Below are 14,498 nucleotides of genomic sequence, written 5' to 3'. Positions count from 1 at the left end.
CACGCACGCCCCAAATACCCACCCCACGCACGCCCCAAATACCCACCCCACGCACGCCCCAAATACCCACCCCACGCCCCAAATACCCACCCCACGCACGCCCCAAATACCCACCCCACGCACGCCCCAAATACCCACCCCACGCACGCCCCAAATACCCACCCCACGCCCCAAATACCCACCCCACGCACGCCCCAAATACCCACCCCACGCACGCCCCAAATACCCACCCCACGCACGCCCCAAATACCCACCCCACGCACGCCCCAAATACCCACCCCACGCCCCAAATACCCACCCCACGCACGCCCCAAATACCCACCCCACGCACGCCCCAAATACCCACCCCACGCCCCAAATACCCAACCCACGCACGCCCCAAATACCCACCCCACGCACGCCCCAAATACCCACCCCACGCACGCCCCAAATACCCACCCCACGCACGCCCCAAATACCCACCCCACGCCCCAAATACCCACCCCACGCACGCCCCAAATACCCACCCCACGCACGCCCCAAATACCCACCCCACGCACGCCCCAAATACCCACCCCACGCCCCAAATACCCACCCCACGCACGCCCCAAATACCCACCCCACGCACGCCCCAAATACCCACCCCACGCACGCCCCAAATACCCACCCCACGCCCCAAATACCCACCCCACGCACGCCCCAAATACCCACCCCACGCACGCCCCAAATACCCACCCCACGCACGCCCCAAATACCCACCCCACGCCCCAAATACCCACCCCACGCACGCCCCAAATACCCACCCCACGCACGCCCCAAATACCCACCCCACGCACGGCCCCAAATACCCACCCCACGCACGCCCCAAATACCCACCCCACGCACGCCCCAAATACCCACCCCACGCCCCAAATACCCACCCCACGCACGCCCCAAATACCCACCCCACGCACGCCCCAAATACCCACCCCACGCACGCCCCAAATACCCACCCCACGCCCCAAATACCCACCCCACGCACGCCCCAAATACCCACCCCACGCACGCCCCAAATACCCACCCCACGCCCCAAATACCCACCCCACGCACGCCCCAAATACCCACCCCACGCACGCCCCAAATACCCACCCCACGCACGCCCCAAATACCCACCCCACGCCCCAAATACCCACCCCACGCACGCCCCAAATACCCACCCCACGCCCCAAATACCCACCCCACGCACGCCCCAAATACCCACCCCACGCACGCCCCAAATACCCACCCCACGCACGCCCCAAATACCCACCCCACGCACGCCCCAAATACCCACCCCACGCACGCCCCAAATACCCACCCCACGCACGCCCCAAATACCCACCCCACGCACGCCCCAAATACCCACCCCACGCACGCCCCAAATACCCACCCCACGCACGCCCCAAATACCCACCCCACGCACGCCCCAAATACCCACCCCACGCACGCCCCAAATACCCACCCCACGCACGCCCCAAATACCCACCCCACGCACGCCCCAAATACCCACCCCACGCCCCAAATACCCACCCCACGCACGCCCCAAATACCCACCCCACGCACGCCCCAAATACCCACCCCACGCACGCCCCAAATACCCACCCCACGCCCCAAATACCCACCCCACGCACGCCCCAAAAACCCACCCCACGCACGCCCCAAATACCCACCCCACGCACGCCCCAAATACCCACCCCACGCCCCAAATACCCACCCCACGCACGCCCCAAATACCCACCCCACGCACGCCCCAAATACCCACCCCACGCACGCCCCAAATACCCACCCCACGCACGCCCCAAATACCCACCCCACGCCCCAAATACCCACCCCACGCACGCCCCAAATACCCACCCCACGCCCCAAATACCCACCCCACGCACGCCCCAAATACCCACCCCACGCACGCCCCAAATACCCACCCCACGCACGCCCCAAATACCCACCCCACGCACGCCCCAAATACCCACCTGTTATGACCCTGGCCTAGGGGGACCAGGGGACACAACAAAAATACAGGGGAGACGCAGTTTACAAAGAATATAAGTGTTTATTAAATAATCCAAATTAAAGAACAGATCGTAAATGAACAGATGAGGTGTGGAAATCAGTAAAGTCAGTAGTGTAATGCGTGTATGCATGAGTGGATTGTGTAGTGTGTGTGTGAGTGTTGTATGTGTGAACATAAATGTGGGAGCAAAAGGTGTAGCTTGGGTGAGGAGCAAAAGCAAATGAACTGAAGGAGAGAAAGAGGACTGGGGAGGCAGGCTTTTATAGGGCGTCGACACCCGGGCCCAGGTGCACGCCAATTTGGCTGATTGCCAACATGTCACTGCTCCCCATGTCCTATTGGAACCAATGAGAAACAGAAATGAATACAAAGCAAACCATATAACCTAAGAGTGACATATATAACATACTACTATACAGGGAACCGTCACACCCCCCCCCCATAAAGACGGGGTCCCTAAGGGATCACCGGCATCCAATTTACAAAAAATATATACTACCCATCTACTATACCAAACCTCTACTCCAATGGCCGCCCGCACCCTGTCACAGACCTCCACCCCAGCAACCGGATCCAAGGAAGCATTTAAGGGGTGAAAGACAGAGGCAAGAGGAGGACCTACGGAGATAGTCAGGACCTCAGTCATGAGGAGCCCGTGATAGCGCATCGGCCACCACGTTCTCCGTCCCTTTAACATGACGGATGTCCAAGGCATAGGACTGCAGAAACAGTGACCACCTTATCAACCTCTGGTTTGGACACTGCAGAGAATTCAGGAAAGTCAGGGGGTTATGGTCAGTGTAGATAACAACGGGGGTACTACCGCCCACATAAACGTCAAAATGTTGTAAAGCTAAAATCAAAGCCAATCCTTCCTTTTCTATGACTGAGTAATTTAGCTGGTAAGAGTTGAATTTCTTGGAATAAAAGCTAACAGGCTTATCTATTCCTAGATTGTCCTCCTGCATCAGTACGGCCCCAGCCCCCACATGACTTGCATCAGTGTAGATTTTAAATGGCCTGTCTAAACGTGGAGCCGCCAGAACAGGAGCGGTACACAAGAGCAATTTAGCCTGCTCAAATGCTTCCTGGCAAGCGGGCGACCAGACAAACTGTGCCTTAGCCTTAAGTAGGTTGGTGAGAGGCACCACAACTGTCGCAAAATTCCTACAGAAACTACGATAGTAACCTATTAAACCAAGATAGCGCATGAGCTCTTTCTTTGTAGTTGGAACCGGATACTGCTCAACAGCATGAACTTTGGCACCAACCGGACACACTTGGCCCTGCCCAACCACTCGCCCGAGGTAGGTCACTGTCACCCTTGCAAACTCACACTTTGCAAGATTGACAGTGAGCCTTGCCTCCCTCAAGCGGTTGAACAGTTCCCGAATGCGTTCCATGTGAACCTCCCATGTGTCCGAATAGACAACCACATCGTCCAAATACACTGCACACCCCGGCATATCCCAAATCACTTGATTCATAAGCCGCTGAAAGGTAGCAGGCGCATTTCTAAGTCCGAAAGGCATGACCTTGTATGAATAAAGACCATTAGGGGTTATAAAAGCGGCTATCTCACGCGCTCGTGCTGACAGAGGTACCTGCCAGTATCCCTTCAATAGATCGAATTTACTCACGAATTTCGCGGAGCCCACCTGATCGATGCAATCTTCCATTCTAGGAAGTGGAAAAGAATCGGGTTTAGTGACATTATTCACTTTACGGAAATCAGAACAAAAACGAAATGTACCGTCTGACTTGGGAACCAATATACAAGGTGACGCCCAACTAGATGCACATGGCTCTGCAATGCCATTTGTTAGCATGTAATTGACCTCTGCTTCTAAATATTGACGCTTATCCGCATTCACCCTGTAAAATCTCTGTTTTATTGGCTTCGCATCGCCAATGTCAATGTCATGTTCGATTAGATGAGTACAACTCGGTGTATCACCAAATAGGCATGGACACTCCCGGATTAAACCTGCAAGTTCCCTCCGGCCTGTCGCAGGCAAATGAGCCAACAGTGTATCGAGGCACGCAAGCGCTTCAGAATTTTTCAGCCGCCCGTGCACCAACGCTGGATCAGGTGTACCCAACCCATCTTCCTCTACCTCCCGACTGGGAGACAACACCGGAACCGCCATGCAAACTGCATGAGCCAAGCCAACCTCTGGCTGCACACACAACACCGGTGTCTCAGAAGTGCGTGCATAATAAGGCTTAAGCAAGTTTACATGGCAAAGTTGGGTTGGTTTCTTACGTTTAGGCGTTGAAATAATGTAATTTTGCTCGGAAACCTGCTTTACCACATTGTGTGGACCGGAGAATTTTGCCTGAAAGGGTGAAGTAACAATTGGAAGTAGAGCCAACACTTGGTCTCCAGGGCTAAACACACGGCACTCGGCTTTAGAGTCATACAACAATTTCATCTTTTCCTGAACTGAAGCTAACTTTTCTTTAGCCAACAACCCGGCTGTGTAAAGCCGATGACGAAAACCATTAACATAGTCAATCAAATTTTTGGGAGGCTTTGCCTCTATCCATTCCCCAGACAGCGCAGCCAAGGGACCTCTTACAGTATGAGCAAAGACCAGCTCGTTTGGACTGAACCCTGTGCTCTCCTGTGTTACCTCCCTAGCAGCAAGCATCAGCCACGGCAGACCCTCTTCCCAATCTTTACCCAGCTCAGTACAGTAGGCGCGCAAGATGGCTTTTAGCGTTTGGTGAAAGCGTTCTAACGCCCCCTGACTCTGAGCATGGTACGCAGAGCTCCGGTTGTGTTGGACATGTAGCTGCTTCAGAACCTGGGAAAACATGTGAGAACAGAAGTTCGATCCCTGATCAGATTGAATGACCTTCGGAATCCCAAATATGGAAATAAACTGAGAAAGTGCACGTACCACCGACCGAGTGGTAATGGTGCGCAGAGGATATGCAGCAGGATAGCGAGTTGCTTGGCACATTACTGTTAACAAATACACTGCTCCTGACTTTGAACGTTACGGAGCCCCTGAAGGGACATTACTAGGTAGATTGTTTTAAGTGTAGATACATTTTTTAAAGGGTCACTTTATTTTTAAAAGCTGGCGGTTTATGTTTTGTGGTATGGGAAAAAAAATCATATGTTGTATAAAAACAAAATATTTAGGGGTTGAATTTTTTTTAAAGGGGAAGGATTGTTTTGGGGGGGGTTAACATTTTTTTTTTATAGTTGCTTAATTATTAAAGGGTGTATAGAATAATCTTTTTAGAGAATTACATTTTTGTAAAGAGGGATGATTTTTTTTTAGGAGAAAAAGTTTTTTTTTTTCAAAGTGAAGAAAGTTTTTTTTCAAAGTGAGTGTTTTTTTTTCAAAGTCGTGCGCACGACTTTGAAAAGGAGGAAAAATATATTTTTTTCAAAGAAAAATATATTTTTTTTCAAAGATTTTTTTTTTTTTCAAAGATTTTTTTTTTTTCAAAGATTTTTTTTTTTCTCAAAGATTATTATTTTTTTTTTCCAAGTTTTTTTTTTTCAAAGTGAGTGTTTTTTTTTCAAGTATCGTTTCATCTTCAAAGTTTTTTTTTCAACGGCCGGGGGTCCACAGGGGTCCCCGTGGTGGGGGTGGCAGCCGGGGTTCCACCGAGGTCCCAGTGGACTGGCCAGGGGTCCACGGGGCTCCCCGTGTCGGCCGGTGCTCAGCTGCCCGACCCGTCCGAAGGGCCACCCTTCCTGGGTACCAGATGGGACGAGTGCCCTCCCTACCCTGGAGGTGCGCCTCGGAGCTCCGGGCGGCCCGTGGACCGTCTCTACCCGGCAAGCGTGGGGTCCCCTCTTCCCCCTCTGCTGAGTTGCTCCGGGGCTCGGGCAGGGACAACGGGGGACCCAACTGGAGCTCGGAGGCACACCTCCAGAGCTGGGAGAGGGGCACTCGTCCCATCTGGTACCCAGGAAGAGTGGCCCTTCGGACGGGTCATTATTATTTCCCCCTTTTCTCTTCTGGACGATTTTCGAATGCAAGTTTAGTCTGAAGTAATTGCGCCGCTTTTTAGTTTCAATAAATTGTAGAATATTAAGTAGGTCTATAATATGCCACCAACGTAATAACACTGTAGAATGGAGTAGCCTATATAATGCCCCCATCTTTCGAATTCATTAACATGCCTCATGCTTCTGCTATTGCAGCTATTGGAGAACTAAAACTAGATAGGCTTAGAGAGAGAGCTTCGCCTATTTATAGAATCACTTCTACAAATTAAAAAAGAATAAAAACATACATGCATGCATGTATACAGTATAACCATATAGACCTATTTAACTACTGCTGGAGCCCATATTATGTGAATGAGATTACAGGATTGAAAAACTAATTTGATCAAAAATAAGTTACTTCTATACTTACTTCCAACTTCTACAAGTGAAAGAGAGGTGATTCACTCTAACAATCATCATCGTCTTGGGTCATCTTTCTAATTTACATGCTAATCATTGTCTCATCATCTTGGGTCATGTTCTGCTATTGCAGCTATTAAGTACCTCAAATGGCATGTGAATGCAGAGGTGAGTCGTCTTGGGTCATCTTTCTAATTCATTGACATGCTAAGGTACAGCTATTGTCATTGAAGTTATTGAAATAATAAATCAAATAGATAGGTCACTTTAACTCCTCATCACAACCACGTAGCCTACAAAATCAGGGTCTTTATTTGCCACTCTTTGCAGAAATGTATACATCAGCAATAACTGTGTCATCACATCATCACTGTGTCATCATGTTGGGTGTGTTGTTCAAGCCCTCTTAGATGGGCTGGCTGTAGACATGGTCAGGTCTGGTTGTAACCTTGGCAGGGCGTCCAGCAGCAATCCGATGTTTTCCACCAAAGCTGTGTGTGTGTGTGTGTGTGTGTGTGTGTGTGACACACACACACACACACACACACACACACACACACACACACATATATATATTTATACACATATACATACACACTGATATAAATGACAGCTTAAATTAAAAGTGCATACAAGAATTACAAATAGACATTTGTGCTTTGACATTTGCCATGTTCATGACTGCTGTTTCCTACATTATCAATTGCTTATGTCACGTTGAACTCTGTTGAATAGTATTACCCCACAAAACATATAGATCTTAGTTCATTACATAAGTCATTACATGCTAAATGTTGCATTTATCTCATGCTATGCCGACATACATTCCCACATTCATGTTGCTAACAGAAAGCCTTTGGCCAAAAAATAGACCAATTAAAAAACCTTTTTCTTTTGCACTTGAAGTATACTTAGCTTACATGACAAAGACTCAAACCATTGGAGGGGGGTAACTCTTGGAAGCTAGTGTACTTTACTATCATCAGGATGACATGAACCATTGAACAGGGGTGTGGGGGGTAACCCATTTTTGAAATCTTGGAAGCCTGGGATGTCAAAGATGAAAGTCTGAATGAACTCCCAAACCTGGGAACATGGTTTCAGGGAAATTGAGATCGAAGACATAAAATGCTTTAAAACACCCATCACCCAAAAGAGATGGGTGCGCCAAGGCCGCCCCATTTATTATCACATAAGCTTGGGAACACTTATGCCCCTCCCCTAGCATAAAAACATATGGATACTCTGTGGTTGCTGCGGTCAGCTACTGCACCAGGTTTGCCACAGGCTGAAGAAGAAAAGAAAAGAGAGGAAAGAACAAGATTATTACAAGTTGATACAACAGGTTAAATTGAACTCCAAAGCTCCAGTGCTGTAGTCAAGTCACTATATCTGGAGTCTAGGTTGAGTTAATTCCCCAGTAGTGCTGAAGTCCAAATAGTGTCCAAAGTTACTGAACATGAGTGTGAATGCACATGTAGGTGGAACACACATGCCTGCCTTTACACAGCATTAAAATAATGTCACTGTAATTAGCTATCAATATCTTATGCCAACTTATATATTAGGCTATATTACAAAAAATGTGTCTGCATGATCCAACTGTTTGTTGGGCTTCTTCCTCACGGAAGACCAAGGCTGGGGCGCTAACCCATACTGCTCCCGGAGTATGTGAGCTCTATGTGAATACCAGCTGAGAGCAAATCTACTGTATGTTGACGCGAAGGTCACCCGTCTTCTCCTTCCTGGCCGGCCATGTAAGTGATCTTCGCAGAGAATTCAGGGTTCATCTCCCAGTACACTCAGGATTTAACATCGAGAAATCATGAGAAATCTACAGACAGGAAAAGACAAAAAAATGTGTAAGGCACAAACAATAATCGATTTAGTCTGTACTAAACTTATTCTGTGAGATGTAACCTCACCATGCCTTGAGTGTCCACTAGATGCGGCAACTCTTCGATTATGGCTTGGATTGAATTTGTCCCATCTGCAGTCTGCAGTGGTGGCCACATGTTTTGGCAAGGCTTGTCTGCAGTTATTTGATTCTGTGAAGAGCAGAAAAAGATTAACTCAAGCTAATGGTGATAGATGAACATCCAAGTTTACAAGAACGGTTTGTTGCAAAAAGCATAGTCACATCCACTCCTAAATGTACAGTAGTCACATGAGTTGGATTGAGATAGAAGGGCAACTTGTACCTTATTTCAATCCAAGACACCTTGCTTTACCTTTTTCATGTGACTCCTCCCTGGCCTGGGTTGAAACATGCATCATAAAGTAGAGAAAGATATCAGAAAAGAACACACACAAACACACATGCACACATTAGGAAATAACCAGCAGCAACACTGAAATTAAGAGTTGCCAATAATGGTTCACATTACAGTAGGATTCACAATGGAATGTTTTGTAACAATGTATTAACTTTACTTACTGTCCCATGACAGTCCCTCAGGCATGGAAATGTATCCACTATCGATGACACCAGCTTTGCCTTCGTAGCTGAAGTTGTAATTTAAAACAATAGACATTTTATTAACATTTCTTTTTGGATAGTAGGGCCAAACATATTTTATTGCTTTACCTTAGCTTGACATTCCTCTCCTTTAGCTGTGCTAAATTATTCTAAATAGCCTGTATTGTACATACAACTGATATTTGTTTAAGTAGGCCATCTTTTACATGGCTAAAATTCTACATTTTGATGCTGGCCCCTTAGTGTCTGTGCTACTCTCTGTTTCTCTAAAATGCAAGTGTGCTGACCGCCATCATCTGTTGCTAATACACTGACTATATATAAGTACCTCATACAACCCCAATTCAAATGATCTGAACTATCCTGTTTAAACCTAGTTCACACCCGAGATTACCTGGATGAGATTGTTCAGAATGCTGTTGTGGTTCGCATTAGTGAAAATGTACCACTAACCACACACTAGTCAACAAATGGGCTTAATCTGTGTGTGAGAATACTCACTTCTCTACGAAGCTCTCCATCAGATGAGACGAGTATACGGACCATTGATCTTCTTTCAGCCATAGAGATGTAATGGCTTTCCTGGAAACTGGCATCCAAGCATTTCCCATCACCGGTTTTGTTGAGGATTTCACATATTCTATTTAAAAAAAAGAGGAATGACTAAAGGAATTGAAAAGAAAAAAAACATGAATCTCCAAATAGACTAATCAGACAAAGTTGTTTGTAACCCTACCCTACCTATAGTCAAGGTGAAGCTAGTCTTGTAAAGCTGCTTTAACAGAAAAATTGAACTTAGAGTGCAAATGTTGCTGCTTCCTCCCCTGAAACGCTTTGCTGTTCTGTAGGCAATTCTGGAGTGCCTTCTGGGGCTTGAATCCTGAAAAGTATGAAAAGGGAATTATTGCTTTATCAGAACTATACAATGGATACATTTGTTAAAATCAAATACAAAACAATTACACTCTATTTATTAATTTATTTTAATCAATGTGTTTACAACACATCCCTAATTCTACAGTATGTGAGAATTTGGCCTTCGACCTAGCTAAGTTGAGTGCAACTTTTTAATCCTGTCGTCCTCTAACTTTTCCCATTCCTCCACTTAAGTCGCACAGCATTCCACCTCACCAAACACATGTATGAAAAAATGGCTATTTTGTCCAACATGTAAAAAAAGAAAAACATGATGTGAACATACACGGTACATTATAATAATAATAATAATAATAATAATGTAAAGTATACATGATGTGAACATGCACGGTATATCATAATAATAATAATAATGTACATGATGTGAACATGCACGGTATATCATAATAATAATAATAATAATGTAAAGTATACATGATGTGAACAAGCACGGTATATCATAATAATAATAATAATAAGGGTAATAATAATAATAATGTAAAGTATACATGATGTGAACAAGCACGGTATATCATAATAATAATAATAATAATAATAATAATAATAATGTAAAGTATACATGATGTGAACATGCACGGTTCATCATTATAAAAATTATGTTAAGTATCATAGCAGTATAGTACAGTAGAGTATAGCAACAACACCTCATTAAGCTACAAGTACAGTACAGTATAGCAACAACACCTCAATAAGCTACAGTAGGTATGCTACATCGCACAACGTTGTCGGCCCCAAAAATAGCAGATCTACAAGCTCACAGCGCGTCGCGGACGCAACATGTTGTGAGCTTGTAGATCTACTATTTTCGGTGTCAACGTTATTCATGTGATAGAACATGATAGAACATGCCAGCCAATATGATGACATTCTCTCCCTAGAATTAAATCACTTTGAAACGCTGCGCTCCATGTACCAGTGGTTCTCAAACTTTTTCATGTCAAGGACCCCCAAAATGACACTTATTACCCCACGGACCCCCATTTGAAAAGATAAGCCATGGACCCCAATAAGAGAAGGTTTTTACGGCTCTCTAGCAGTGATTCTCAACCATTTTAATTTCAAGGACCCCCAGTTTAACATGCATTAGGCTACGGACCCCCATTTAATGGCATCTATACCTCTGGGACCCCAATTCATATTGTAAAATCAATGTTAATTTAACTCTTGAGAGTGTACAAATGGAACCAAATGGACCCGTATGGGTCTGTAACTCTGAGAGTGTACAAATGGAACCAAATGGACCCGTTCCATTTGTACACTCTCAAGAGTTAAATTAACATTGATTTTAATTTTTTCCATCATTTAGCTGGGGACCCCCTGGAACCCCCTCAAGTACCCCTGGGGGTCCCCGGACCCCACTTTGAGAATCAATGCCATATACAACATAAATATGATCGGCAACGTACATTAACGTAGTGGATTTGGCGTTTGAGTGCCAGTGCTAGCTGGGTGCTACCCATGGAGCTAACGGTGCTAATGTTAGCGTTAGCTAACATAATGGCTAACGTTAGCGTTAGCTAACATAATGGCTAACGTTAGTAAGCAAGCTGTACACACCATACCTCTATGGTACAAACGCATTTATTCATTCATTAATTCTCCCAGATAGCGGTAGATTAATGAGAGCACCTTATCACTTACAATAATTTCCTTGTAAACAAATGAACGTTAGCTGACCAGCTATTTCCTCCGTGGTGGAAACTGGAAACTGGAAGTGGAAAGTCTGGTGACCAAATTTGGTCAAAGAGGAAGTGACGTACTGATTTTCAAACTCGTGCGCACGAGTTCAAAGTCGTGCGCACGAGTTTGAAAAGGAGAGGTTTTATTTTCAAGATAGGTAATATTTTTTTTTGTAAAAGTTTTTTTTTTTTTGTAAAAGTTTTTTTTTTTTGTAAAAGTTTTTTTTTTTTTTGTACATTTTTTTTTTTTTGTAAACGTATTTTTTTTTTGTAAACTTTTTTTTTTGTAAGGTTATTTTTTTTTGTAAACATTTTTTTTTTTTTTGTAAAAGTTTTTTTTTTTTTAAGTCATGCATGAAAAAAAAATAAAAATAAAAAAAAACATTATATTCCCTAAATAAAAAAAAATCATCCCCCTTTAAAAAAATGTCATACTCTAAAAATATTATTTTATACACCCTTAAATAATAAAGCAACTATAAAAAAAAAGTCACCCCCCCAAAAAATAAATCTTTCCTCTTTTAAAATAAATGTCATCCCCTAAAAAAATATATTTTAGAGCCTTGTTCTTTTTCTGCCAACATATAATTTTTTTCACCATACCACAAAACATAAACCGCCAGCTTTTAAAAATAAAGTGACCCTTCCAAAAAAAATTACCTACCCTTAATACAATCTACCTAGTGATGTCCCTTCAGGGGCTCCGTAGAACGTGGTAGAGGACCCACACAATCAATTATTAGATGTTCAAATGGCTGGCTAATGGCAGGAATGGGATACAATGGGGCTGGTTTCAGCTTCTGATTAGGCTTATCAGTTAACTGACATGTATGACAAGTTTTGATAAATGCTGACACATCTCTCTTCATTCGAGGCCAAAAGAAATGTCTAAGAAGCCTGTCATAAGTTTTTCTCACACCAGCATGTCCAGATTCATCATGAGCTACCTTTAACACGGACTGGCGAAGTTTGACTGGCAACACAATTTGGACCACTGGTTCACCCACAAACCTTCCCTCATGTGGCAGCCACTTTCTCACCAACAAGGAGTCCTGCAGAAAATACCCACAAGCACTGTCAAGCAGCTCATCCTCTGGCCGTATCAGCGGCACCAGCTCAGTCAGAGAGGGGTCAGCCTGCTGCTCAGCAACCAGATCTGAACGTGTTATGGACAATGGAAAATTAGCAAGAGGTATTGAAAACTTTTCAGATACTTTAGTCTTAATCGATTCTTGTGACTCAGATTTGTCTTTCAACTTAGCCATTGCACGTGTCACCGCACAAGCTGTAAAAACCTCTGGGAAGTCACGTTCACTTTCATCCGTTTCCCCTGTTACCAGGGGAACTGACGTCACCACTGCCGGCGGCGGAACCCCCGCCCACACCCGAGCACCAACCAGGTCGTTACCTAGAATCACCGTCACCCCTGGAATCGGCAGTGCTGGGCGCACGGCAAGCTTTGCTTCTCCCTGAAACAGTTCACATTTAAGCACCACTTTATGCAAGGGAACCAACAAGACATTCATGTCTATGCCCCGGATAGGCACCGCATCACCCGTGTCAGAATCATTAGTCAAAGGAAGAACACCAGCCTGAATAAATGAGTCAAAAGCCCCAGTGTCCCTCAGGATAGTTACAGGTACTTCTTCCCCACCTTGCACCAAAGACACCGACCCTTTCATGATAAATGGACGGTAAGAATTCAGTGCTGCAAACGATGTATCCTTGTTTTGACCGAGATTAGGTGAAACACAAGTGGACACCGGACGAATTGGAGCGGCCATGCCAGCTCCTTTTGGTTGCGAATTTCCTGCATTGAAAGGTCTAGCCCTGGGAGGTCCGTTTAACATAAAACATTCCGATTTCCAGTGACCCCGCTTATGACAGTAATTGCAAACCTTCTCCGGCTCACGCAAATTACTGCTGTTGTTAGTGTTGCTGTTGCCTTTAACTTCGACAGGAAGAGGTTTATTAAATCGGCCATAAGACTCCTTGGCAACATAGTTGCCACCGCCCGCCTTAAACTCTCCACGGTGCGTTAGGACATAGTCATCAGCGAGCGCTGCGGCGTCCGCCGCGTTGCTCGCTTTCTGCTCAGAGATATACGTCGCCACTCGAGCAGGAACAGAATTTTTAAACTGTTCCAAAATCACCAAATCACATAACTCTTCAAAATCTGTTACCTCCGAGGCGTTACACCAGCGGTTAAAGTAGGTCGTCAAATCACGTGCAAATTCCAAATGACTCTGTTTGTCATGTTTTTTCCAAGATCTGAACCGCTGTCGGTACGCCTCGGGGACGAGCTCGAACGACTTAAGCACCGCCTCTTTAACCAGAGAGTAGTTTTGACTGTCGGCAACACTCATTGCCGAATAAACCTCCTGCGCTCTGCCTGTTAATACGCATTGTAACATCAATGTGCGCGCCAAGTCAGGCCATTTCCGCACGTCGGCCACGCGCTCAAACATTGTAAAGAATGCCTCAGGGTCACGTTCAGAAAACTTGGGAACCAAACGTATATTTCCATTAACATTAAACTCCCCCATGGACTGTCCTGCAGGTTCTGTAGATACTTTTGCATCAGCTGAAATCTTACCGTCCCTTATCAAGTCTAACCTGCACTGCTCTACTTGTACTTTTGCCTGTTCAGTTTGCTGTTTAGCCTGTTCAGTTTGCTGTTTCATTTTCTCAATTGCGTATTGCGTGTCTAGCCTCACTTTGTCTTGCTCCGCCTGCAACTTTGCTTGCAACATCAGTAGTTCTTTTTGTTGGTCGAATGTCAACCCTGGCATCAATACAGGTAACGGCAGCACCGCCGCTGTATCTGACTGGATAGTAGAAGTCTTTTCTGGCTCTTCATATTCCTTTAACAAATCAGTTTCAAATAAATGTACTCTTAACACTGCCACTAAGGTCTCCTTTAATTTCTTGTCACCTGCCTCAATTTTAATCTTAAAATGCTCTGCTATTTTAAGTAACTGGTCTTTGGTGCACTGAAGTAATAGTTCCTCCGAAGGA

General features: G+C 45.2%; 1 protein-coding gene across 1 annotated transcript; it reads right to left on the bottom strand.

Annotated features, from left to right (window-relative positions):
- Positions 1 to 2,740: 2,740 nt before the first annotated feature.
- On the bottom strand, positions 2,741 to 13,990 carry LOC311041333 (uncharacterized protein). The gene is made up of 2 exons (XM_084086244.1): positions 12,492 to 13,990; positions 2,741 to 2,769 (listed from the first exon to the last, which is right to left on the bottom strand). The coding sequence occupies exons 1-2, from the start codon at positions 13,946 to 13,948 to the stop codon at positions 2,751 to 2,753; spliced, it is 1,476 nt and encodes a 491-aa protein (XP_083942370.1). The 5' UTR covers positions 13,949 to 13,990; the 3' UTR covers positions 2,741 to 2,750.
- Positions 13,991 to 14,498: the final 508 nt, after the last annotated feature.

The sequence above is a fragment of the Gymnoscopelus microlampas genome (genome assembly GCF_963454915.1).
Source record: "Gymnoscopelus microlampas genome assembly, contig: SCAFFOLD_244, whole genome shotgun sequence".
Lineage (NCBI taxonomy): Eukaryota > Metazoa > Chordata > Actinopteri > Myctophiformes > Myctophidae > Gymnoscopelus > Gymnoscopelus microlampas.
This window is presented reverse-complemented; position numbering and strand designations above follow the sequence as displayed.

Coding starts and splice junctions, on each gene's coding strand:
- LOC311041333 (XM_084086244.1), bottom strand. CDS start 13,948: ATGTTTGAGCGCGTGGCCGACGTGCGGAAATGGCCTGACTTGGCGCGC.